At 40.2% G+C, this 24,199-nt stretch overlaps 1 protein-coding gene across 1 annotated transcript in view; it reads right to left on the reverse strand.

Annotated features, from left to right (window-relative positions):
* The window catches only part of PCDH11X (protocadherin 11 X-linked), a 605,637-nt gene that overhangs the window by 436,387 nt on the left and 145,051 nt on the right, over window positions 1-24,199 (reverse strand). Inside the window, exons 3-4 of the mRNA XM_087972141.1 lie at window positions 22,999-23,046; window positions 14,636-17,122 (exon numbers count right to left, since the gene is read on the reverse strand). Coding sequence (XP_087828267.1) covers window positions 14,636-17,122; window positions 22,999-23,046 — 2,535 coding nt within the window. The remainder of the gene's footprint in view (window positions 1-14,635; window positions 17,123-22,998; window positions 23,047-24,199) is intronic.

Raw genomic sequence — 24,199 nt, forward strand, 5'->3', positions numbered from 1 at the left:
GGAGCTGTGGTGGCGCAGTGGTTAGAATGCAGTACTGCAGGCTGCTTTGTCTTGTATCTCACTCGCTCAAGGTTGACTCAGTCTTCCCTCCTTCCGATGTCAGTAAAATGACGTCCCAGATTGTTGGGGGCAAATGAGGACTCAGATTGTTGCTGATTCTGTAAACTGCTTAGAGAAGGCTGTAAAGTACTGTGAAGCAACCTGTAAGTCCAAGTGCTGTTGCTGTTATACTGGATGTTGTGGTGCAATTTTTCTCCAAAAAGTCTAGAAATGTCCACATATTTGTTCATTAAAACCAAGTGTGGTTCTTGTTCAAGGTCATATGTGAAATGGGTATTCTCCTTTTAATATTTTGCTGAACCCCAAACAACGAGAGATAATGGCAGATAACATACAAATGCATGTAATGAAGTATTACTGGGCAGCATTTGACCAAGAAAGTCATAAATATTTTTTACAAAAGAACAGTCTGCACTGTTCATCAGAAAGAGCAACAAGCAGTAGAAGTCCATATTTACAGTCTTCCATCTTCAGTTCTAATTTGTGCACTTGAAGCCTTCACAGCTTGACCACCCATCAAGTAAAACAGATAAATAATGGTGGCATTTACCCAACAGACCAGAGGACATTTGTTTTAGATGGCAGAAACCCATGGCTTGCTTGTTCTTCTGAGCTGGCAGGATTCAGGTTTGAATAGGTTTTACTTTGAGCCACTAAAAGCTGACTTCCTGTTATACCGGTCTACAAGGAGAAAGCCTCAGAAATTAAAGTAGCTTAATTTTACCAGAATTGGGTCAGTAATAAAGGAAAATCAAGTCCTGAATATGGATTGGCCCCAGTTTCCAAGATACAGCTTCAGGTCAAAATTACATTGAAATAATTCAAAATTACTAGGGGGGATCTTAAAATCTTAGAAAAACAGAGTTGGAAGGGACCTTGGAGATCTTCTAGTCCAACTTAGGTTCCCTGCTTAGGCAGGAAACCCTACACCACTTCAGACAAATTGTTATCCAATCTCTTCTTTAAAACTTCCAGTGTTGGAACATCCACAACTTCTGGATGCAAGTTGTTATGATTAATTGTTTTAACTGTCAGGAAATTCCTCCTTAGTTCTAGGTTGCTTCTCTCCTTGATGAGTTTCCATCCCTTGCTTCTCGTCCTGCCCTCAGGTGCTTTGGAAAAGAGCTTGACTCCCTCTTCTTTGGGGCAGCCCCTGAGATATTGGAACACTGCTATCATGTCACCCCTAGTCCTTCTTTTCATAAGACTAGACATATCCTGTTCCAGAATGTTCCAGAACAGTTCGGAAACCGTTCTTTATAAGTTTTAGCCTCCAATCCCCTAATCATCTTTGTTCCTCTTATGTCCCATAACTTTTCTACAAAATGTGATATTGCAATCATAATGGTGCCACACCAATAATGATAAATTTATCTTTTTATTGATACCAATAACATAACTTTCCATTCACTTATTGATTTGTCATGTAAACATCTTCATGCTTTTCGTATAAAAAACTGACCAGCTCTAACATCAGTTTAAATGACAAGGTTACATCTTTATTCAGTATCTAAACTGCTCTTTTTGACTTTTCGCTTATGAACTGTAGTAGGATCATCCTTGGGGATATTCTAGTAGTAATCGGCAAGCATGGACGGACTCAATTTCCCTTGGTATCTTTTCTCCATGCCTGCAATATACAGGTGGAATCTCTCCCCATGCTCATCACTCGCTGCCCCATAATTCAAAGGGAAATAGTCTAAATGCAAATGTAAAAAGTGAATTTTCAGTGACATGTTTGCACCACGTGCTTTATAGCAGTGATCCCCAACCTTTCTTATGCCGCGGCCCGGTATCCCCAACCTTTTTTATGGCGCGGCCTGGTACCGGCATTAGCTGGGCACCGCCATTTTTTGATGAAAAAGTGCTTCCGGTGACCTCACAGGAAGCACTTTTTCATCAAAAGATGGCGGCGCCGCTCGTGAGCTTTTCCGGAGAAATGGCTTTTACCAGGAAAGCTCACGAAGAGCATCTTGATGAATGCTTCCGGTGAGCTTTCTACCCGGAAAAGCTCACCGGAAGCACTTTTTCATCAAAAAGATGGCGGCGCCCAGCAAACCAGCGGCCCGGTAGGACTTGTTCCACGGACCGGTACCGGTCCGTGAACCGGTGGTTGGGGACCCCTGCTTTATAGGACATAAGCAAATTTTCCACGTGTTTTTCATAGCCATCTGCCTTGCTGTTCCCAAGAAACTCCATTGCCGCGAACCTGAAGGCTTCCCATGCTTTTTTAGACTCAAAGTGAAGAGAAATTTGTACACTTCCACATGATGTGATTTTCATTGTTCTACCATACTTGTCAAAAAGCTACAAGGCATCATGATCATTAGATACCTCCCTCCCTTGTGGGCAAATATACTCGATGGTGTATAAATCTTAATCGTGAAATCTCTTGAAAACCTTAGCCAGCCAGCCAACCTTTATCACCTGTTTTCTAATTCATCTAATCTAAATATGCAAAATTAACACATTTTTTATCTCAGAGTGCAATAATTTCCCAAAATTTGTAGACACAGAAAGATGTAAGGCAACACAATTCTTAACATTGAGGGTGAAGCTGTCCTTGAATTTTGAGAGCAGGGAATCAGAGGATATTGCCTCTTGGAACAGAGACTTAACTACTGTAATCCAGATGCCAAAATTCCTATAATGGAGTTTGATTATCATCCTCAGTGATCAATTTGGGACATTAGGTTACCTATTACAGCTTTAAGAGTACTGCCTTCTACCTCTAAGTTTCATTTTCGAGTCCATTTTCTACGAAGAACTACTTTCTTGCATTCGAGAAGGCATTCGGAAAAAAACATTTGGGCACCTGATTTCTTGACATTCATTTGAGGGGAGGGGAAACACTTTGATTAATTGTTACCTTCTTCTTTAATCACACTGAAAAATCTCCACTGTAAAGTATATTTAATGATTAATTCTGAAAGTATCCACAAGGATTCATGATGAACTAACTATTCACTTACTGTTGTGCTTTGTGAACAAATGTTTAACCTTTGGCAACTGCAGAGAGAAATAAGGCCAAGGGAGATGAGAAGTTAGGAAACACAAAAGAAAGAAAGAAAGAAAGAAAGAAAGAAAGAAAGAAAGAGAGAGAGAGAGAGAGAGAGAGAGAGAGAGAGAGAGAGAGAGAGAGAGAGAGAGAAAGAAAGAAAGAAAGAAAGAAAGAAAGAAAGAAAGAAAGAAAGAAAGAAAGAAAGAAAGAAAGAAAGAAAGAAAGAAAGAAAGAAAGAAAGAAAGAAAGAAAGAAAGAAAAGACACATTCCGGTATAATACATGGAGAGTTGCTACTGGTAGTCCAGTATTTCTCAGCTTCAGCAAATTCCAAATGTCTTAACCTCAAGTCCCAGAAATGTCCATAGTAGAATAAATGACCTTCTTTTAGGTAAAATCAACAGATTTCCACTAATTCTGATTCCTAATCAATAAGATAAAGAAGCAGTTCTCTCATTACCACCATAACAAAAGGAATGTCTTCCATTTTTAATAAGAGATTGGATAACCATTTCTCTGAAGGGGTGTAGGGTTTCCTGCCTAAGCAGGGGGGTTGGACTAGAAGACCTCCATGGTCCCTTCCAACTCCGTTATTCTATGTTTGATTACCTGGCAAGGAAGCCATAAGGAGTATTATTATTCCCTAGCATGTTATCACAAGGATTCATGGGTCAATGGAGGAATGTCAACGAGAGGCTAATTGATGGGTTCAGATTAGCTTTAAACAAATCCCACTTACACTTCCTCCAGCCAACTGCATTCATGAAAATAACTCATTGGTGTAGGACTCTCTGGTGATCATGAGGAAGACCCATATCGATCCCATGAAAATTCTCTAGATGGAAATCAGCAAAAAAAAAAAAAAAATCATTGCCACAACAAAGACTCAGTAAATCCTAGCTGTGTGTTGCTGACCCACAATGCTGTCTACTGATTAAGAGAAAGAGAGTGCAATTCATTCATGTCATGGATACCTCTGAGAAAAAAAACAAAACTTGGTATCGAATGCCTCACCATGCTTAATGATAGGGCCTGCTATATTTTCCCGTATCAGCAAAATTGGACTTTTTCCCCCCAAGATCTGGATGGAAAGCATTGCTTAAAAAGTGGAGCAAGCCACTTTGTTTAGTTCTTAAAGCTTCTTGCTGAACTAGTGGAGACTGTTCTTCCAAATGATACCAAAACGCCCTTTGATTGCTAATATTCCATACCCAAAAACAGAAGACAGTTCTCCGCATCTGCTCATTTCTCCAAAAATGAGTGCCATTGTATGAAACCGAATCCTAATCCTTGTTCAAAGCAAAAAATAAAAATAAAAATGCATTTCTCCAAGGTCCACTCTGAGAAGATAGGATGAGCTCAGGGGTAGTCATGCCCCTGTCAGAGTCTGAATCCGAGGGGAAAGCAAGACAGCTGACAGGGAATGGGAGTGTGGCTCCGTTGGCTGCAGAGAATCAAGTCCAAAATGTGGTCAACACAAACTGTAACTTAAAGTCCAAACAAGCCGCTGTATTTTTAGCAACAGAATTTATATATTGGCTGCTTATCCATACTACTTTAAGTTCCAGAACCAATGGCTAAATTTCTAGTGATATTCTCGTCCTCAAGTCAACAAGGAAAGGATTTAATACCAAGGAAATGCTGAATGCTGGAAAGATAGCTTTTTTGAACTCAATCTTCTTCAAAGCCAGGTAGAATACATAAGTTCATCACCTGGATCACCAAGAAGCATTAGCTGCTTGAAGTAATATAAAATATAGGCTCAGTTGACACATAATACAAATCCTGTTGTTGTTTTTTTAAACCAATATAACTTCTCAAATAAACTACTGTGCTTTGCTACAAATATCAGCCTGGACCAAACTATGGTTTGAACTGATTAGGGTACCACAAGATATGGTTCAGGGACTGGTGTTCAACTTTTGCATGAATATATTGAATAAAGATATAGAACAAAAGAATGTGTTGTTTTCCAAGGGCACACATTTGATAATATTCTAGAAGAGAAAAGCAATCATTTTTGAAGACTAGAAAAAATGTGCTAAAAATGACACAAGGAAACGTGACAGAGACTAAGGCAAAGCTTTTCCCTTAGACCAAAGATATCAAATGCATAGAAGAGGATAGTACCGTGTATATGTGTGAACTGGGATTCCTGCATTATAGACAGACTTGCAATAAGGTAGTCAATTTGAGAAGGGGCACGATGAATTAAGGACACTGAGCTGGTGAACTGGAAAACTGACAACCCAGGTTTGAGACCCGATGGGGTGCGCTCCCGTTACTTGCTCCAGCTCCTGCTCACCTAGAAGTTCAACAGCTTGCAAATATGAATAGATAAATAGATACCATTTTAATGGGAAGGTAACAGCATTCCATGTGCCTTGGTGTATAGTCATGGTGGCCACATGACAATGGAAGCATCTTCAGACAGTGCTGGTTTTCTCAGCTAGGAAACAGAGATCAGCACCTCCCTTTAGAGTCAGACACAACCTTTACTCAACTTGAATTCTTCATGCTTGACAGCACTGTACAATGTACATCCATACACGGTATAGTGTACCTACTTCAACAGTCCAAATAAATGATAGTTGAGCCAAAGGTCTTATTTGCCGCCCTATAGCTCTCCTTCATTGGGAGGGCTTCTCCTTCCCTACCAGTTGCCCTATCTTATTGTTTCTAGCCACTTCCTAAAATCATAGTAATTGAATTAAAGTTTTAAGCATGTACTATATTCTGTTGTCTTGCCCATCTGGATTGCATCCCATCCCCTGATCCTCATGGGGATGGATTTCATTTACTTTACATTTTTAATATAAACTCAGCTCATTTACACATTCCAAAGCAATAATGTAAGATAATTATCCTTCAGTTTTCACACTCATTTTTGTCGCAGTTCTACAATTAAAAATCACCGTACAAAAATGTGCATGTTAAGGGGGGGGGGGGAACTACAGGTGTGAATTAAATAAAACTGTGTACACGTGGGGAAAGGCTTTGCAATAGAATACATTAGAAATAAAATGTGCATCAATCTTCATGCAGAACATTGGAAAAAACAACACATTACTAACAGATATGAAAATGGAATGGAATTCCCTGGTGCTTGAAAACTTGTGATCACTCCACAGAACAACAGATTTGTCTCCCCTTCTTAGAACCTGATCCAATCTGGGCATTATCCAGATGTGCAGAGCTCAACAGGGCATGGCTGAAAATTATAGGAGTTTAAATACTCACATCTGGGGGACAAGCAGGCTGAACAAAGATGTTTCAAACATCATTGTTGTATTGAACAGCAAGTCTCAGAACAAAATATCTACATTGAATTAGGAGAGAAGAGGGGAAAAAAATCACAATTTCTTTCTTTTGTATGCATGTGACATCTCTATTTCAAAAAGGTGTGTGCTTCCAACCAGATGTTTCTTCCAGTTAGGATCCTATGTTCAATACGAAGACGTGAACAGTAATTACAGAGAAAATCACCCCTAGTGAAACCAAAGAGATGTGATTCCTCATAACAGGTTAAATAACCCATCTCCTTCTTCCCCTCCCCCACTTCCCCAATGGCCACCTCCAAAAATATGTTGCACAATACAATAAATGGCAATAAATATATACAATATATTTGTATAATTTATTATAGTTTACAAACCAGAGAGCCAAGTAACCATTTCTCATCAGTAGAATTCAAGAGTCAATATTGGGTGGGAATTTGCACTAAAGTCTAGTTTACAATATACTGTTGGACAGGAGAGGAAGTGAAGTACAGTACATCGGCTTTAAAGTGTGGTTACATTAGATATTGAGTTTTCAATTAAATATAAAGGCTATTGCGTGCAAGAATTTTTTTATTCAGACATACCAAAGCTCAGAATCCTCATTGAGAACTGTGTATGGCAGTGATTTTCAACCTTTTCTTCCCCATAGATCCCTCCTTTAAATATCCACAAACCGTGGCTATAGACCCCCAAGATTTAAATCATAAGATTTCTTCAAGCCTCTGCAGAACCCCTGGGATGACATGGTGCCCCCCCCCACCCCATTAGCGATCGGGAACTACAGGTTGAAAACCACTGGTGTACTGAATTCCAAGGGGCATACAAAGCTCTTATGTTCATCATGGGCTTCCAACTGATCTTTTCTCTCTCTCTTTTTTTTAAAGGAAGAACTGATCTTGAGGAAGCATCTCTACATAGACTGCATTAAGCTTAAGATAGGCACACTTAACAGTGTGCGTTGGAAAAGAGAAGGGATTCGACAGAGTAGTTAGCGGATACTATACATTGCACTGTCTGAAGCTTCCATGAAGTTCCTAACCACTCCAGACGAAGACATGGAGAATACATGTAATGAAAACTCTGTCTGTTTATGTTCTCTCTCTCTCTCTCTCTCTCTCTGTGTGTGTGTGTGTGTGTGTGTGCATTTCTGCTTTCCTGGTACACATACAGTAACAAAATGTGCAAAGCAAGCTTCCTTTTGTGACAGTCAAATACAAAGTATTTAGATAAGGGACAGTCCACTTTTCCCCCATGTAAAGTTTTTTTTCTCTCTCTAATAGCACCCCTATAACACAGGGAGTCCTCAACTTACAACAGTTCACTTAGTGAACGTTCAAAGTTAAAGCGGCACTGAAAAAAAGTGACTTAGGACCATTTTTCGGACATAGGTTGCAGCGTCCCTGTGGATCACGCAATTTGCATTCAGATGCTGACAAGTGACTCGCGTTTACGACGGTTGCAGTGGGGGGAAATCCTGTGATCCCTTTTGCAAATTGATTAAAACCAGAAAGCCAAGTAATCATTTTCCATCAGAAGAATTCAAGAGTCAATATGGGATGGGTATTTGCACTAAAGTCTAAGTTTACAATATATTTGACAAGCAAAGTCAGTGGGGAAACCTGATTCACTTAACAACCGGGTTACTAATTTAACAACTGCAGCAATTTACTTAACAAATGTGGCAAGGAAAGTCGTAAAATGGGGCAAAACTCACTTAGCAACATCAATTTTGGGGCTCAATTGTCATCATAAGTTGAGGACTACCTATAATAGCTTTTGTTATTGTTGTTTTAAATAAAAAAAGTCTTGTGACCCTTTTCCCTTTTAAAGGGAAAAGCTTGCAGAGATTCTGTCTAATAAATCTTACAGGCAGGGGTGGGATTCAAATTTTTTAACAACCAGTTATGTTGGTGTGGCTTAACTCAACATCACTCATATCAAGACTGTGGGGATGCTGCAACAGTCGTAAGTGTGAAAATGGTCGTAAGTCACTTTTTCCAGTGCCATTGTAACTTTGAATGGTCACTCCACACAAGCAAAGTACCAGCAAAGGAGGGAGAAAAAACTCCAGAGAGGTTCCTGAGACAGGAAGTCTAGTCCTGCCAAGAATGTAATAAGGGTTAACGGAGAGGCAGTTTCTGTAAGCAACACCAGAATGTTTCCTTCCTGTCTTCCTTACAGGATTAGGCCAGTAATTTCTTCTAATAACAGGTTCTCCAAACTGCTTAGAATGTTAACAACCGGCTCTAGCGAATAGGTGTGAACTGGTAGAATCCCACCCCTGCTTACAGGAAGAATATCAATTCTGTTTAAGCAGTTCTGCTTCTTCCGGGTGTTTTTCTTTCCATGTGGGCCTTTGCCCATTAAATTGTATAAGAAAGGCAAGATTTGTTCGATGAAGTATACAATATTCTATTTCTTATTGCCTGAAAGATGGGATGAGGAAACATACTAACAAGACTGTACCAGGCATAGCAGTGTACATTTTCAATATATGATCAACACCCATGAAGAATGAAATTGTTGCATCTTATGCCAACAAGGATAGATTAAGTAGGATTGTTTTCTTCAGAGTTGACTAAGATGGAAGCCATTTTAACATTAGGCAGCAATACTGTAATTTTGCAATACTCACAGTTGTTTTTAAGTAATTAACAATACATGTCAGGTGGATAGCCTGCTTTGTACGCACATAGGTCTAGTTTGTATTATCTCATTCCTCCCATATCTTTTCTTTTCTCTGCTTGTAGGAGGAAGAGAGTCCATTTTATCCAAAAATCAGAAGGAATTGAATAGTATCTTCAGAAGAGCTTCACATGATGAGAGCAGCAGCTCACAAAAGCGAATTTATCATTTATTATGTTGATTTCTACACCTGTCCATCTTTTGAATGCAACTCGAAGGGACTAACAAAACATTAAAACATTTTTTTTTAAAGTTAGCACATTTTTTAAAAGTTAACCGAGGATAAATAGCAATAGCACTTAGACTTATATATTGCTTTACAGTGCCTTACAGCCCTCTCTAAACGGTTTACAGAGTCAGCCTATTGCCCCCAACAATCTGGATCCTCATTTTATTGACCTCGGAAGGATGGAAGGCTGAGTCAACCTTGAGCCAGTCAGGATCAAACTCCTGGATGTAGGCAGAGTTAACCTGCTTTACTGCATTCTAACCATTGGGAAGGGAGGGAAGGAGGGAAAGAAGGAGGGAGGGGGGAGGGAGGGAGGGAGGGAAGGAAGGAAGGATAATAGCTATAGCACTTAGACTTATATACCTCTTTTCAGCCTTCTCTAAGCAGTTTACAGACTTAGTCTATTGCCGCCAACAATATGGGTCCTCATTTTACCAACCTCAGGAGGATACTAAACCAGTTCTTAAACCCGGACGGACTGAGAAAATCAACAGGCCAATTAGCTTCCTGACCTCCACCCACTCTCCCAGTTCATGAATCATTTCAAGGTCTTCAATGTGTTTATGAAAGACCAGAATCATCAATATGCTCTCCAGGGGTATGCCTAGACCTATTAAAAGGTGCTACCGGATTCTTTCTGATTGTGGGGTGGACAACCTTGTAAATCTCTCTTCTTAAAAGTTTGCCTTGTATTCACTTTTAACTTGAAACTTTTAACTGGAAGCTTTATTTTCCCTCTTGTGTGGAATGGGTGAGAAAGTGCTCTCTCTCATCATGCCAAGAAACGAACCAACTTAGGCTAAGTTTGTAAATCAAAACAAAAGGACAATCCAACAACCCCAGATTTGGCTACTCTGAATAGTGACAATGTCTTCCTACAAAATACTGCAAAAATAAATAACATTTTTCCCCAATGTGAAGCACACACAAAGCAATCAGTTTTATCAAGAAAGGCAGGGGGTATAAAGAATTTGACCACTGTCTGTTTCAAGTGTATGTGCATAACTTGTTATTGCTCTTTTTTTTTTTCCAACGTGAATAAGAAATGGGAGGAATGGACCACAGATATTGTGAACAAAAATAAATTAAGGGAATGAATCAATTAAAGAGAACGTGGCTAGAAGCAACTGAAGAGAATGAAAGGTGTATATGTCATAGTTTACTACCATTCACATGGAGTAGTGGTCAGTATCACTTCCCCCTCCCTTTTCTTTCAGCATAAAAATGACATTATAGAACAGCCAAAGAACAATGTTCTGAAAGTCTCTTGGTCTTTTGTTTTTCTTTTTCCTTTCTTTTCCTTTGCATTCCTTCCAACTGTTAGTGTCCTGGCCCTGAATACCTTTGAGTAGGGCAGCTTGACAGTTCAACGCCACTTCGAAAACCCTCTGGAGATCAGACGAAAAAATTCTTCAGCAATCAGGGAAGGAAGACAAAGGGCTTTCTCGTGCTATGCCCATATTTCCATGTTTGCTGGCTTAACATCATTGTGTACGACTTCGGTACTTAACAGTTGATTCGAAGACGTTCAGAGCTGGCAAACAGAGAAACAGCATGAGAATAGCCCTGGCCTTAACCAACCCCATCTCCCCTCATTATTTTAAATATTGGCTTATAGAATATCAGCTGCCAGGAGGTCTAGTCTTACAGTTAGGTAGAGTGAGATATCTGCCTGGGGCAATTACTAAGCAATGAGAGCAAATCAATCATTCCCGATTGTTGATTGTCAGGGATTGGCTTACAATCTCAAATTCTGCTTTATATGCTCGGTTAACTTAGTTGAATTGGCACACTGTGTCTTCTTTTATTTCCTTATCTGCACATTTTTTTTTGGGGGGGGGGCACCTCCCACATCTAAATATTGGCCAGAATAAATGAGAGGTTGGCAATAGTTTGGTATCTATCAATATTCTTCCAAAAACCCACCAAATCCCCCTAAGTTTTAGTTCTATGCAAGAGTATGTTTGATTTTCACTCTCACTCTCAGAATATTAAAATAGTTGGAACAATTTTGTCATGTGGTGCATGGTGGAATGATGAAGGTGATGATATCCTTTCCTCACTAATTTTGGACATGTTTTTTGTCATGACTCTTGCCTGGGAATTTACTAGGGTATCCGAAGATCAGGGGACTTCCCAGTGTTGTAATCATGATTAAACTCCCATAATATACTTCTTAGTGGCTCCGCAAATAAGATCTGTTGAAGAACCTCAGAAATATTCATGAAAATATAACTGATTGTGGTGTGCTTAAAATCAAAACAAATGAAAACAGTGAGAAAAGAAAATGCAGCAATAATCTTTAATGGAGTTACTACTTGTTATAAAATAAGTAGCAAACCAATTGAGCAAGTATAGAGGAAAGCAGTTGGGCTCCTATCGCTAAAAGATAGTATTGAGCATTCACAGGGGATTCAGAAGGTTCAGCAGAACAATTATCCATGGAAACTACCCTAACTGGATATTAGGTATACCCCAAACTTCAACACCCATTACTTCTCCTCCTTGGATGTTTTGAAAATGCTGTAGTTGTTGCATTTTCTATTGAATAGTTCTCATTCCCAGAATTCATTGGGAAAAGCAATGACCAATGAAATAAATTGCTTTTCCAAATAAACCACAACTCCAATACGGGTTCATTCTACATATATGTCCCCAGAGATCTACCTTACTTATTATAAATCAGCCTATTGCATTGGACTCTGCTGTACAAAGTACAGTAGGTTCAAAGTTTGGTAAATACAATTTTCACATCATAATAAGATACCACACCCCCAAGGGTTTCCTTCTGTGAGCCTTTGGTTTTTATTGAACTTCTCTAAAGTCAAGGAACCTAGAAAGAAAGTATGTCTTTATAAGTTAAGTTACTACCATCAACATGACAGTGCTTCACCCTCTTGAGAATTTTTTTAGACTACTTCTATTGAGACATAAAGCCTGGAGAAAGAGGGGATTGTGCACAGACAAAGGATAGAAAGAAAAAAATGGAATCAACATAAAAGGTTTCTTGTTCAATTGTTACAACTTTACTGGAAAATGCAACAATCAAGAATGGTGAAAAAATATGTGTAAGAGAAGCAGGGTTTTTTTATTTTTAATTTTATTGGTTTTTAAAAACAAACATAAACCAACAAAACATAAAAACATCAAGCTATCTTCCATAGGTGTACATACAGTGTGCTGGTTGGTTTACAAATTGTTTTGTGCTTCCATTTTGTAAGAAGCAGGGTTTTTTAAGGGTATATTTTTGCTACCAAGAAGTAGAATGGACAGCACAATTATATAAACTAAACAGGACTAGGGTTTTCCTGGTTGCCAAATTATAGGAGACATCTTAAACATTGATGCCTATTCTATAGCATAAGGCAAATTTTAGCCATACAGTTGCCATGTTTCCCTAAAAATAAGACCCTGTCTTATATATATTTTTGCCACCCGGTCTTATTTTCAGGGGATGTCATCCATTGACTAACCTCACTTGTGCGCATCACCCCTGGCCACCTTTTTGCTATCAAAGGCCTTCAGGAATTTCTGCGGCTGGCAAGGCTTTCCTGAAGGCCTCTGAAGCTGATAACAGAGCTCTGGATCCACATGGAGCTTTGTTATCAGCAATAGAGGCCTTCAGGAAAGCCTTCGCAGCCTTGCAGGCTGCAGAAGAAATGGGCTAGCAAGGCAGGTGTCAGGGTATGCGAGCCCTGGCTACAACTGTCCAAAGGTAAGTAGTAGGGCAGCTCCATCCACCTCCATCCCCACCCTAGCTTAATTTTTACCTGTCCATTCTGGAGTGGGTGGGATCTTAATTAGGGCTTATTTTGGGGGTAGGGCTTATATTGGGCGCATGTGTAAAAATCAAGCTAGGACTTACTTTCAGCGTAGGTCGTATTTTTGGGGAAACAGGGTAGAATGCTGGCTTGTGTCCATTTGCATTACAAATACAAATTGACCACTATTATAACATTACGTTGATCCTGAGATTATAACTTTAGTTGTGTGAAAGTACAGTCATCCTATTCTAAAGATTCAGAAGACCATTGTTGTAACTTCCTTTAACATTTGGTATTTTGCCGATTGGATAGAAGCAACCAAAAGGGTAGGCAAAATTCAAAAACTCAATTCCTAGCTGGAACAGTTTTAGGTAAGAAATATGTCCCTCATCCCATGAATAAACAAATTGCAATCCCCAGTGATAAATTTACACCACATAAAAATGAGACTCTGGCTCTTTTAAAAGTGCTTTATATGTTCATACCTATACTTGTTATCTTGTACATGTTTGACAGACAAATAAAATAAAATAAATAAAAATAAAATTAAGTGACAATCTCCCTGCATTAACTGGAGAGTCTGTGTTCTTATCTGAATGTTTTTAAACCAGTTTCGCTTTCTGCAATGACAATTTAGAGCTGTGCTTCTATTGCATTATTATAAAGCCATGTCTTAACAAACGTCTTAACCATCTTGTAAATCAGAACTGCAATTTAACCCATTCATAGACAAGAGTAGGAATGAAGAGCTGTGCTCATTTCCAAAAGCTGGATTTGTGATTACCCCACTCAAGATTCATTTTAGGGTTGTTTCCTTCTGTTGATTATGTCAGGCACCTAGTTTTTAGAAATCTAGACAGCAGTGTAAATGCCTATTCTTGCAAATAACACTCAACTCCTTAAGACTTATAATGTGGGAAAGAGGGAATAAAATTGGGTTTGCTTCTTAGAAACTTTGAGGAACTGATCCAAGTAAATGAAATGAATTGGCAATTCCAGATCCCATTAGCATTAGGAACAATTTAGGAGACCCTGCAGAGCTTTAATGGGTTCCACCTAGTCCCGGATTTCTTAAATTCCCAAACATATCTTGCTAGCTGGACTAAACCATAACCTCTCTTTTGTTTTGCAGATCTGCTCTTATGCATGCAAAGGAAGAAGTGCCACACTGCCATCTGCAGACAAGAGTTATCCCCTAACATGAACACTCAGCAATCACATTTTCCTTGTAGCTAAAAGTAACTACATTTCTTCCTTTTAATAGATGGATCAGAAACTGTTTTCTTCTCATCTATCTGTCTGTCTGTCTGTCTGTCTGCCTGCCTGCCTGCCTGCCTGCCTGCCTGTCTATCATCTATCTTCTATCTATCATTTATCCACATTCTAAGGTAGAGGTCTTCAAAGTCGACAGCTTTAAGACTTGTGGACTTCAACTCCCAGAATTCCTCTTCCAATCATGTTAGCTCAGGAATTCTGGGAGTTGAAGTCCACAAGTCTTAAACTTGCCAAGTTGGAAGACCCTTGTTCTAAGGTCAGAGTGTAAGGAAGGAACTAAATCAGAAAGGAAGGAATGTGACAAAACAAAGAAAAAGATGTAGAACAAAAGTTGTTCTTACCTGTCTGGTGTGAACGGAGCCAGGAGCTTTAAACCCTCCTTGACAGCTGCATTCAGATACACTGTATGGGTCCGAGCTACTGGAAGAACACTTGGAGAGGGAATCACAACCCACCACAAATGTGTTATCCAGAGGAAGTTCCTGTATGACATGGTGTTTCTTCGGTGGTACTGGAGTCTCAGGTTTAATCTGAAATGTGGGCTGCGGAGTGGCAGACTTGTAGTGCTTTGCTAAATCTGGACTGTCAGGTTTAAAAGTGGTGGGTGTGGTGGCCCAGTTATATTTTCCCATAGTCTGTTCTTCTAGCTCTACAGGAATGTCCAAGGTGCCATTGATGTGTTCATGGCCGGGATCATCAGGCTTAGATTCTTCAATAGTCACAAAGTTTAGGAGAAGACTTTTGGGAGACCGCTTCTTCTTTTTCTTCTTCTTCTTGATCTGACGGTTTTCTTGGTTTGGAGAAACCCACTCACCACTCTGCTTGCTTTTCTGCACCACTTTGTGCCTAGGAGTTTGGCGACAACGTACCAGGGCTGTCACAAAAATGACCAGTATCACTGTCATGGTGCCTGCGATGATGGCAATGATGATTTTGATGTAGTCATTGGTTTGTGGGGTAATGTCTCCATCCCCGACATTTTGGCCAACAGGTGTTTCCATGTTGCGGCGGACCAACTCTTGGATGTAGGATCCATTGGTGACGGTTTCATTCACAAATAAGTGCACTAATGCTATGGTATATAAAGATTCAGGCTGCCCTAAATCATTGACTTTGATTACCAGTCTGTGCAATCCATGATCTGCTGAGATGACTTTCTCCTTCAAAGTGACGTTGCCCGTTAACTGATCGATCATAAACAACCCTCGCGAATTCCCACCAATAATGCTATAACGCAGCTCAGCGTTCATCCCTGTATCATTGTCCACAGCAAACACTTTTGTCACCATGGAGCCTGGACTGGCAGACATCGGAACCAAGTCGTAGGAATAGTTGGTGGAAGGAATGACAAAAACAGGCCTGTTGTCATTCACATCGACAACATTGATAGTAACTTTAGCCGTGGAGGTGCGTGGGAGCCTGCCCCCATCCACTGCTTTCACCTGAAATGTATAAGATCCTTGCTGTTCCCTGTCAAAAGTAATATTCGGCCTTATGACTCCAGTGATAGGATCAATAATGAAATTATCTTTGCCATTTAATATCGACAAGGTCACTATTGCATTTTCTCCAGAGTCTGCATCTGTCACAGTGATTAGTCCAACGGTGCCATACATGGGAAGATTTTCTGGCACATAGAAGTTGTATTCGTTGTGTGTGAAAGCAGGGCTGTTGTCATTTTGATCCAAAACAGAAACAGTCACAGTAGCATTGGCTTGCAAAGGTGGCATGCCATTATCTTTAGCCAGCACCGTGAATGAATAGCGATCTTGTTTTTCTCGATCCAACTTCCTCACGGCTGTCAGAATGCCTGTACGGCGATCCAGGTTGAAAATCGGGGGAGCATCCAATCCCAGCATGTAACTGATTTCAGCATTGTGGCCGCTGTCAGCATCGGTAGCACTTATCTTGGTCAGCTGGGTTCCAGGAGCGTTATTCTCAGGGATGGAGAGCCCAATCACGGATTGCGTGAACACCGGGGCATTGTCATTTTCATCTTTGATTTTGATCAGCAGCATCGCAGATTGGTTCAAGGGTGGCTTTCCTGAATCCGAAGCCACTATTTTGATGGCATATTCTCTGGTGGCCTCGTAGTCTAAGTAGGTGGCTGTTTCCAGGAGAAACTGATTATCAAATACCGGCTTTAACCTGAACGGGACATCGTGGTCTGTGAAGCAAGTAACTTTGCCATTAAGGTCCGCATCCTTATCCATCACAGTAATCAGGGCAATCTTAGTATTGAGTGGTGCTTTCTCGGACAGTAACACAGTCCCATTCACTGGATTGATAATATACCTTGTGTCTATTGAGGGAATGTTATCATTAATGTCTGTGACATTCACTGTTACGGTAGCTCTGGAAGGAGTGGAACTGCCGTCACTCGCCAAAATGGTTAATTTGTGTACTGGGGATTCCTCCCGGTCCAAGGGCTCCTTGACAGTGATAAGACCAGTGATGTTATCGATGGCAAACAGTCTTTTGGCCAAACTAGAGATCTGGCTACTAAAATAAAAGTGAATCTGGGCATTGGATCCCAAGTCGGCATCGGTGGCATGAAGTTGAGAAACGGAGGTGCCCACAGGTGCATTTTCAGGAACGCTGACTTCGATATCATTCTCCTTGAAGACCGGACGGTTGTCATTCACATCAGTGATGGTGACTTGGAGAATGGCCGTGCTGGATCTCGGAGGGTTTCCACCATCCTCCACTTTAATCTTCATCACATAGGTGTCCTTCTGCTCCCTGTCAAGGATTTGTTGCACTATCAACTGGGGCCACTTGTCTCCTTCAGGTGTTTCAATGATATCAAGTCCAAATACATTTTGACCCTAGAAGCCACAGAAAGAAAGAAAGAAATATATTACTGCATTGATCTGTTCTATACACAATAGGACTTTTTTTCCCTTCTGAAAGATATCAATCTGAATTTCCCCACATATGTTTATGCTTTGGTGTAATGCCAAAGAAGATGCAAGTCTAAAGACTTGTGACCTTGGAAACGAATCCTTCTTAATTCAATGGATCATCTTCTTTAGTAAACAATGACTATTACTTGATCCTACCAGCAATTACAGGCTGCTATGCTTTGAATTAAGTATATTATTAGTTTTCAAAATATCCATGGATAATTTGACATCAGTTATTTAAACAATGGCCTGGTAGTCATTAATGAGTCATATGTGGGCTTGAAATTCTGTGATTATCCCTCTTAGGAAAGTCAGGGGAAATGGGAAGCTCATACATACGCCCCCACTCCATCATCTCTACCACCTAATGGACTGACATTCATCAGTATCTTTTCCAAAGGATCATCTAGAGTTTTCAAAAGGTTAGGAAGTGGTGATAACCGAGAACCAACATGCTTACAAAAATGGCAATAACTAATAGGGTGCTTCAGATTAAAAAAATCCATGAGATAATTGTCTATTGTAGAGTTCCCCAATCTTTCTGGGTTGATGGCCCAGAGCGGGGGCGGGGGAAGAGGGGATGTTTTGTGAGAGGGGCAGGCACGTGCAATTGTACATGAGTACCCATTGCTCATATGAGTAGGGCCACGAGCTCCTGTGATGCTCATGTGAGTGGGACTGTGTGCGTGCAGACACATGCACCACCCACATGGCCCAGTTGCGAATAAGCCATGGACTGATATTGGTCTGTGGCCTACAGGTTGGGGACTCCTGGTCTGTTGGATATAGACAATTCTGAAAATAAGGTACAGAAAGACTTGAAACCAGTGGTTCTCAACCTGTGGTCCACAGACCCCTGGAGGGCTACAATGCCATCACAGGGGGTCTGAGAAGGTTTGAAGAAATGCTATGATTTAAATCTTGGGTTAAGTTTTGGTAGTCCGTGGCCGTGGCTGGTGCCACAAAAAGTATGTAAAGGTATGATAAAGTAAAGGTTGAGAACCACTCCTTTAAAATATATTCATTAAGAGGGGGTAAGAAGGAAAATGTCAACTTTTGATTTGAATGGGGGTGGATTTATTGGAGCCCTGACAGTGAAAGCAATTCAGAAAAAACATCTATTTATGACAGTATTTGGTGGAAATGCAAAACCGCATGAATCTGCATTCATTGGTACACATCAGAGGTGGTATTCAGCAGGTTCTGACCAGTTCTGGAGAACCGGTAGCGGAAATTTTGAGTAGTTCAGAGAACCAGCAAATATCACCTCTGACTGACTCCACCCCCATCTATTCTCTGCCTCCTGAGTCCCACCTGATTAGCTGGGTCTTCTTTTGTTGCCCTGCACAGGAGAATGGAGCTGGAAAGCAGGTTAGTGGGGTGGGGAGGGAATGGGGATTTTGCAGTAACCTTCCCCTGCCACGCCCACCAAGCCATGCTCACCAAGCCACACCCACAGAACCAGGAGTAAAAAAATTGAATCCCACCACTGGTGCACCTATGTTGATAACATGACAAGCATAGCTTGTGGTTTCTCCTATGCCAACTAGTTTCTTCCCATTATCTCATGAGCTTATCAACAAACATTTATTGATTGATTGAAATTTATGGAGTTGCCCATCTCAGTACAGTGACTTTGGATGGTTAATTATAGATAAAAACATGATATATCAAACATCTGTTGTAGACCTTTTTTAAAGACTTGCTGCATCAACAAACCCTGATTACTGCCCTCACTAACCAAGGACTGACATTAAAATAATCAGCTGTTTCCTTGGTTTTGTTTCTTTTATTGGTCTTAGCTGGAAATTGAAAAGCATCAAACAAGACAGCTGTTTGCCATCAATCATGTTCAGAACTAACCATAAGCTATGTCTATCATGTCATCCAAGCATGAACTATATACTTTTTTGAGTGATGAGTTCTTCCTGTTTACACCTTGGACATTTAACTACCATTTTAACTACACCTTGGACATTACCAAAGAAATAGTGGTGGTATTTAACAATTATTAAACGATAACAGAGAACAATGATCACCCCCATTTAAACAGTGTGTATATGATTGGGGGTGTTTTCTGGCATGGACGTCCCCTTTGATTTAAAATCTTTATCTTCATCCACGTATATCAAAAAGCTTCAAAAATATTAGCCCAGGATTCAATATACCCAAAGTGGCCTCCCTAGCAACCCAGCTAGTTATAGCAAGTGGCAGAACCGAACTAAACTTGGCTGAAAGCTAAGCAGATTCAGACACAAGCTCTTTTTGGATGACTGCCCACCAGAAGATACCAAGGCTGTAGGCTAGACAAGCAAGTTGAGAAAAACAATAGCAATAATTTGGTAGTGTTGCCAAGAAAAAACAAAAAACAAAAACAAAACCCAAGTCAGGTCCATAAGGTCACCAAAAGTCAAGCTTGACTTGAGGGAGGTTTTATCTTTTTAACCTTTTTAATCGTGTCCTTAAGCTTTGTAACGAGAGCTTGAAATGTCCTTGCCCCCTCTCCTCAAAAGCAGCTTTTGCAGCACTTTTCGACTTTTTAAATGTTCCCTAACTCCTATCCAACTCCAAAAAGCCTAATGACATGACACATCTTTAAGTTGGAAAAACTTGTGGATGGATGAATATGAGACTCCAGGCAATACAGCTGTCCTCAGTCACACAGTACAGCTGCTTTGCATATCTAACATCTGACTGCCAGCTATTTTCTGAACATGATTCCCCCAGTCATTGAATATTCTTTGTCATTAAATATTTGCCATATTCATGGGTTGCCCTATTTTTTAAAAAGTACAAATTGCCAGGAACTTTTGGTGTGGAACAGAAATGGGCACAATTGCAACTGAATTGGGCAGGAGTGTTGCAAGCAAATCAAGATAAAGACATCTCTGGGTTTTTGTTTTGTTTTAAAATCAGAATGCCTTTCAGGACTGCAGTAAAAATCTGCTTCCCTCATGGAGAGTCTGTGCACACCTACTGTAGTGTAAAACAGGATCGCTGTTCTGACCAAGGCTTCAGAGACCATAATTAAGCACATGCTTAGTCCAAACAACTCTTGTTTTATTTCAACGCTGGGAATTATGTTCATTCCCAGCCTGTAATGAGTCTCAAACAGTCCCCTGAGATAAGCACTCACCTTTCTCTCCTTTGAAGTGCTGCCAACAACTAAAGTGCCAAATGAACTATAAAAAACCAACTGAAGTACAAAGTCCGCACAGAGCTTCAAGGATTAATCTGAACAGAACAAACAACGTTGCTTCCTGCAAAGGTTTCTCTACCTTTGCATGTCCTTTATCTCTTATGGGAGGGGCAATCACCTCCCAGTCTTACTCCCGAGTCGCCCCTTTTGTCTCAGCTGCTCTTGCCTTTTAGCAGCTCTGTGCATACGCACACTGGGAACAGGCTCCCCTGGTTCCTCTGCCTTGCTGCTGCCAGACTCCGGTGGATCCGGAGTCAGCACCCCACTCCCAGATGGTCCTGGCCCCATCTCTGCATCAGATGCAGGACCCTCATCCAAGTCCTCTCCAGACTCCTGGACTGGTCCCCGTTCTTCCCCACTGTCTGATTATGCTGCCGTCTGCACAGGCTGTTGGTGAACCATAATAATCACTATGGGTCTTGTTAGACAGCACTTTGGCCAGGTACCGTCCAGTCTCATAAACATCTACTCAACGCAAAACAACAAGGATGGTTGCAAAGACTATGCTTGGGTGCAACTGAAGCTTGGCCGGCTCTACTAGAATAGCAAAAAAAAAAAAAAAATACAAGGCCCTTGAGCCAAGCTCATTTCTTGGTGCCTGCAGTGACTCAGAAGTGATTCACCACTGCTTTGTGATGGGCTGCTTTCTGAATTTCCAGTCTCCCATCCCAATACTGACCAGGTCTGACCCTGCTTATCTTCCAAGATCAGCCAGGACTGGTTAGCTGCTGCTATCTGCTGAAAATGAACAAATATATTATTCTAAATGAGCAATTATCCATTAGGAGTAATCCTTATGTGGTTTGATTTAATGTTGCCACTTGGTTCTCAGCTTTCAACTCTTCAGTCCCCAAGGTAAACTCAATCTATCCAGCATTTGATCATATCCAGCTCTTGTTGCGGTCCTTCCTGTTCACACATCTGCTAATTTGCCTGTCTCTCTTATCTTTTTGCTGAATTTTGATAGCCAATCCCACCGTGAGGGATCTTTTATGGCTGGATGACCATGTTTAAATGAATCACTTCCCAGGTCTCAAAAAAAAAGAAAAAGAAAAAGAAAAGAAAAAGAAAAACCAAGTCAGCCTCTTTGCTTCAAAGTCATCCTCCTTACTTCAGAAGGACTTGTACTACAGTAAATAGTTTGAAAATTGTAGACACTTTTTTTTTCTTGGTGTGTGTTTTTTTTTAAATATTTATTTGCTTGCAAAGCTCCTGAATTATGACTGGAGGCATTTTGCTTTGTTTTCTTTTGCTTGCGGAATCAGGAAGAAAAGAAAAGAAAGAAATCTCACAGGAGTGGGAGAGATCGCTTCCACATGCTCCCTTATTTGTATGCAATCTGACAATCACACATTGATTCTTCTGTCTTTAGCTCTGCAACCACAACCCAGAGATTTTTTTTTTTTTTTTAATTCAGGCAGAAGCTCTCCATTTGGTTTTTCAACAAACATAGATGATGAGAGCCATCAATTTTTCCTCTTTTAACTGAACAAGGAGAGGTTCAACCTGGAAATAAGGATAATTTTTCTGACAGGGGGAACAATGAGCCATGCAACCCATATTGCTCTCTTCTCTGTTCTGCGTGCCCTAGGATGAAGAGGGGGTGGACCTGGATCTTCCTCTGAATTCCCTCTCCCTTGTTCTCCCTCTTCCCTGCTCTGCCCAGCTGGACTTTGCCCTTCCCCAGTTTCCTCCAAAGCCAACAGAGCCACACTCTCACTCCCTGTCAACTGTTCATCTTCCTCATCAGATTCAGACTCCGACGGGCATGACACCTGTGCATGCACATATACATACATACATACATACATACATACACACACACAAATATACAGGAACTTAACAGCAAATGTGTGTTAATGTGTAATGGCATACATGCATAAGAGCAGGTGAATAGAAAAAAAATAGTTTTACAAAATAATTTAAACTGGGGTTGCTTTCTCCTCCTTTTATATGCAGGATGGCAAAACTTACATCCCATCATCAGAGACAAGATTGTTCCGATATTTCATTTAGATTTCATTTAAGAAGAAAAAACAAAAGTACTCCCTGAATAACCAAAGATGTGAAAAGACATCATGGTGATATCACTAAACACGAGTTCTACAATCTTGATATGGCAACGATCAGCTAATGCATGGCATTCTTCATGATCAGAATATATATATTGATAATTTGATGACTGCTGCAAGAAGCAACAACCAGTCAAAATGAAGGAGACACCACATCACTGATGCTTCACATTACCTGAAAATAATATAATTATTTTCAGTGAGGGCCTACTCCAGATATGAAATGATGAGTTTTCAGGTGACATTTAGTGATGTGCATGCAGCTATCATGAAGCTGTAATATTAGATGGCATGCAGAGCCCAAAGCTTAATTTACTACGAAGATTCTTTCAAGGTGTTATAATACACGTTGACTTATTGAAATATGCACTTACCTTCATCATTTCAAATCTATAGAAACATTTCAGTCATGTTTCAACACCCACTCTTCCCTCTTTGAAAAACGACCCTTTCGTGGAATTATTTCACCATATTTAAAGAATCAAAAAGGAGGGGGAGTGAATATTTGAATGCGGGTATGTAATTACCTGTTCATTTGTAATGGATCCAAAAGTCCTTTTCGGAGCTGTTTTGGGCTGCCATGTAAATACAAAAATGAGAAAGTATCTCTTTAAATGTTTCAAAAGGAATCAGTTTCTTTTCTTTTTTTTAAGGATAAAGACCAATCTCAATCCAAATAAAACTTTTTTTAAAAAATTACTCCTCCATTCCTATGCAATAGGCTGCTGAAATGCAAAAGAAAATATTGAATATTGAGCATCTCTCTTCTGCAGAGACATATGCAAGAGTGGTGGCAGAACAATGCAAGATCTTGAATTAGGGAATAAAGTGGGATTTTTAAAAATGCACAACAAAAAAGCCAATTCGAACATGCAAGATATAAATATTCCAACTCTCATTTTCTTTGCACCAGTATCTGTGAGTGAGATGGGCATTACCTAAATTTGAGAAACAACTATAGGTAATTCTCAACTTACAACAGTTCAGTTAGTCATCATTCAAAGTTACAACAGCACTGGAAAAAAAGGTGACTTAGGTGTGTTTTTACGACCGTTGCAGCCTTCCCATGGGCATGTGATCAGAATCCAGAACGCTTGGCCACTGACTCATATTTATGATGGTTGCAGTGTGCTGGGCTCACCTTTTGCAACCTTATGACAAGCAAAGTCACAGCAATTAATTTAAGAACTGGTGGCAAGAAAGATCCTAAAACGGGGAAAAATTCACAAATGTTTTGCTTAGCAAAACATTTTGTGGCTGTAAATTGAGGACTACCTTAAAAAATAAATAAATTCCCACCTCTTAAGAGTCTCAAAAAAAAAAATCTAAGATCAATCTTCCCCATGGAACAGAAATAACCATCTGTCCCCTAATCATCTTGGTTGGTCTTCTCTGCACTCTTTCTAGAGTCTCAGCATCTTTTTTACATGGTGGCGACCATCAATAATAACACAGTGTAAACACAAAAGAATATAAGGATGGCTGAAAGGAAAAGCTCAGTTTTAATTCAAGGGAAGGACAATTCAAACGGCTGGTTATATCCGGATTGTTTGAGAATATAAGCAGCTTAATATTGTCAAGTCCTGCATCAAAAATATTATAGTACTTCTACTAGATTTGATGGACCATTAGACTTATTGAAGCAAACCTAGCTCTTATGCATGCAATTATTCAGTCAGTATATAGGGGGGGGGGGGAATGAAAACAATGACCATGGGATATGGTGTA

The sequence above is a fragment of the Notechis scutatus genome, chromosome 10 (genome assembly GCF_049901735.1).
Source record: "Notechis scutatus isolate UNSWTSFEM ecotype Mainland chromosome 10, rNotScu1.2, whole genome shotgun sequence".
NCBI classification, from domain to species: domain Eukaryota; kingdom Metazoa; phylum Chordata; class Lepidosauria; order Squamata; family Elapidae; genus Notechis; species Notechis scutatus.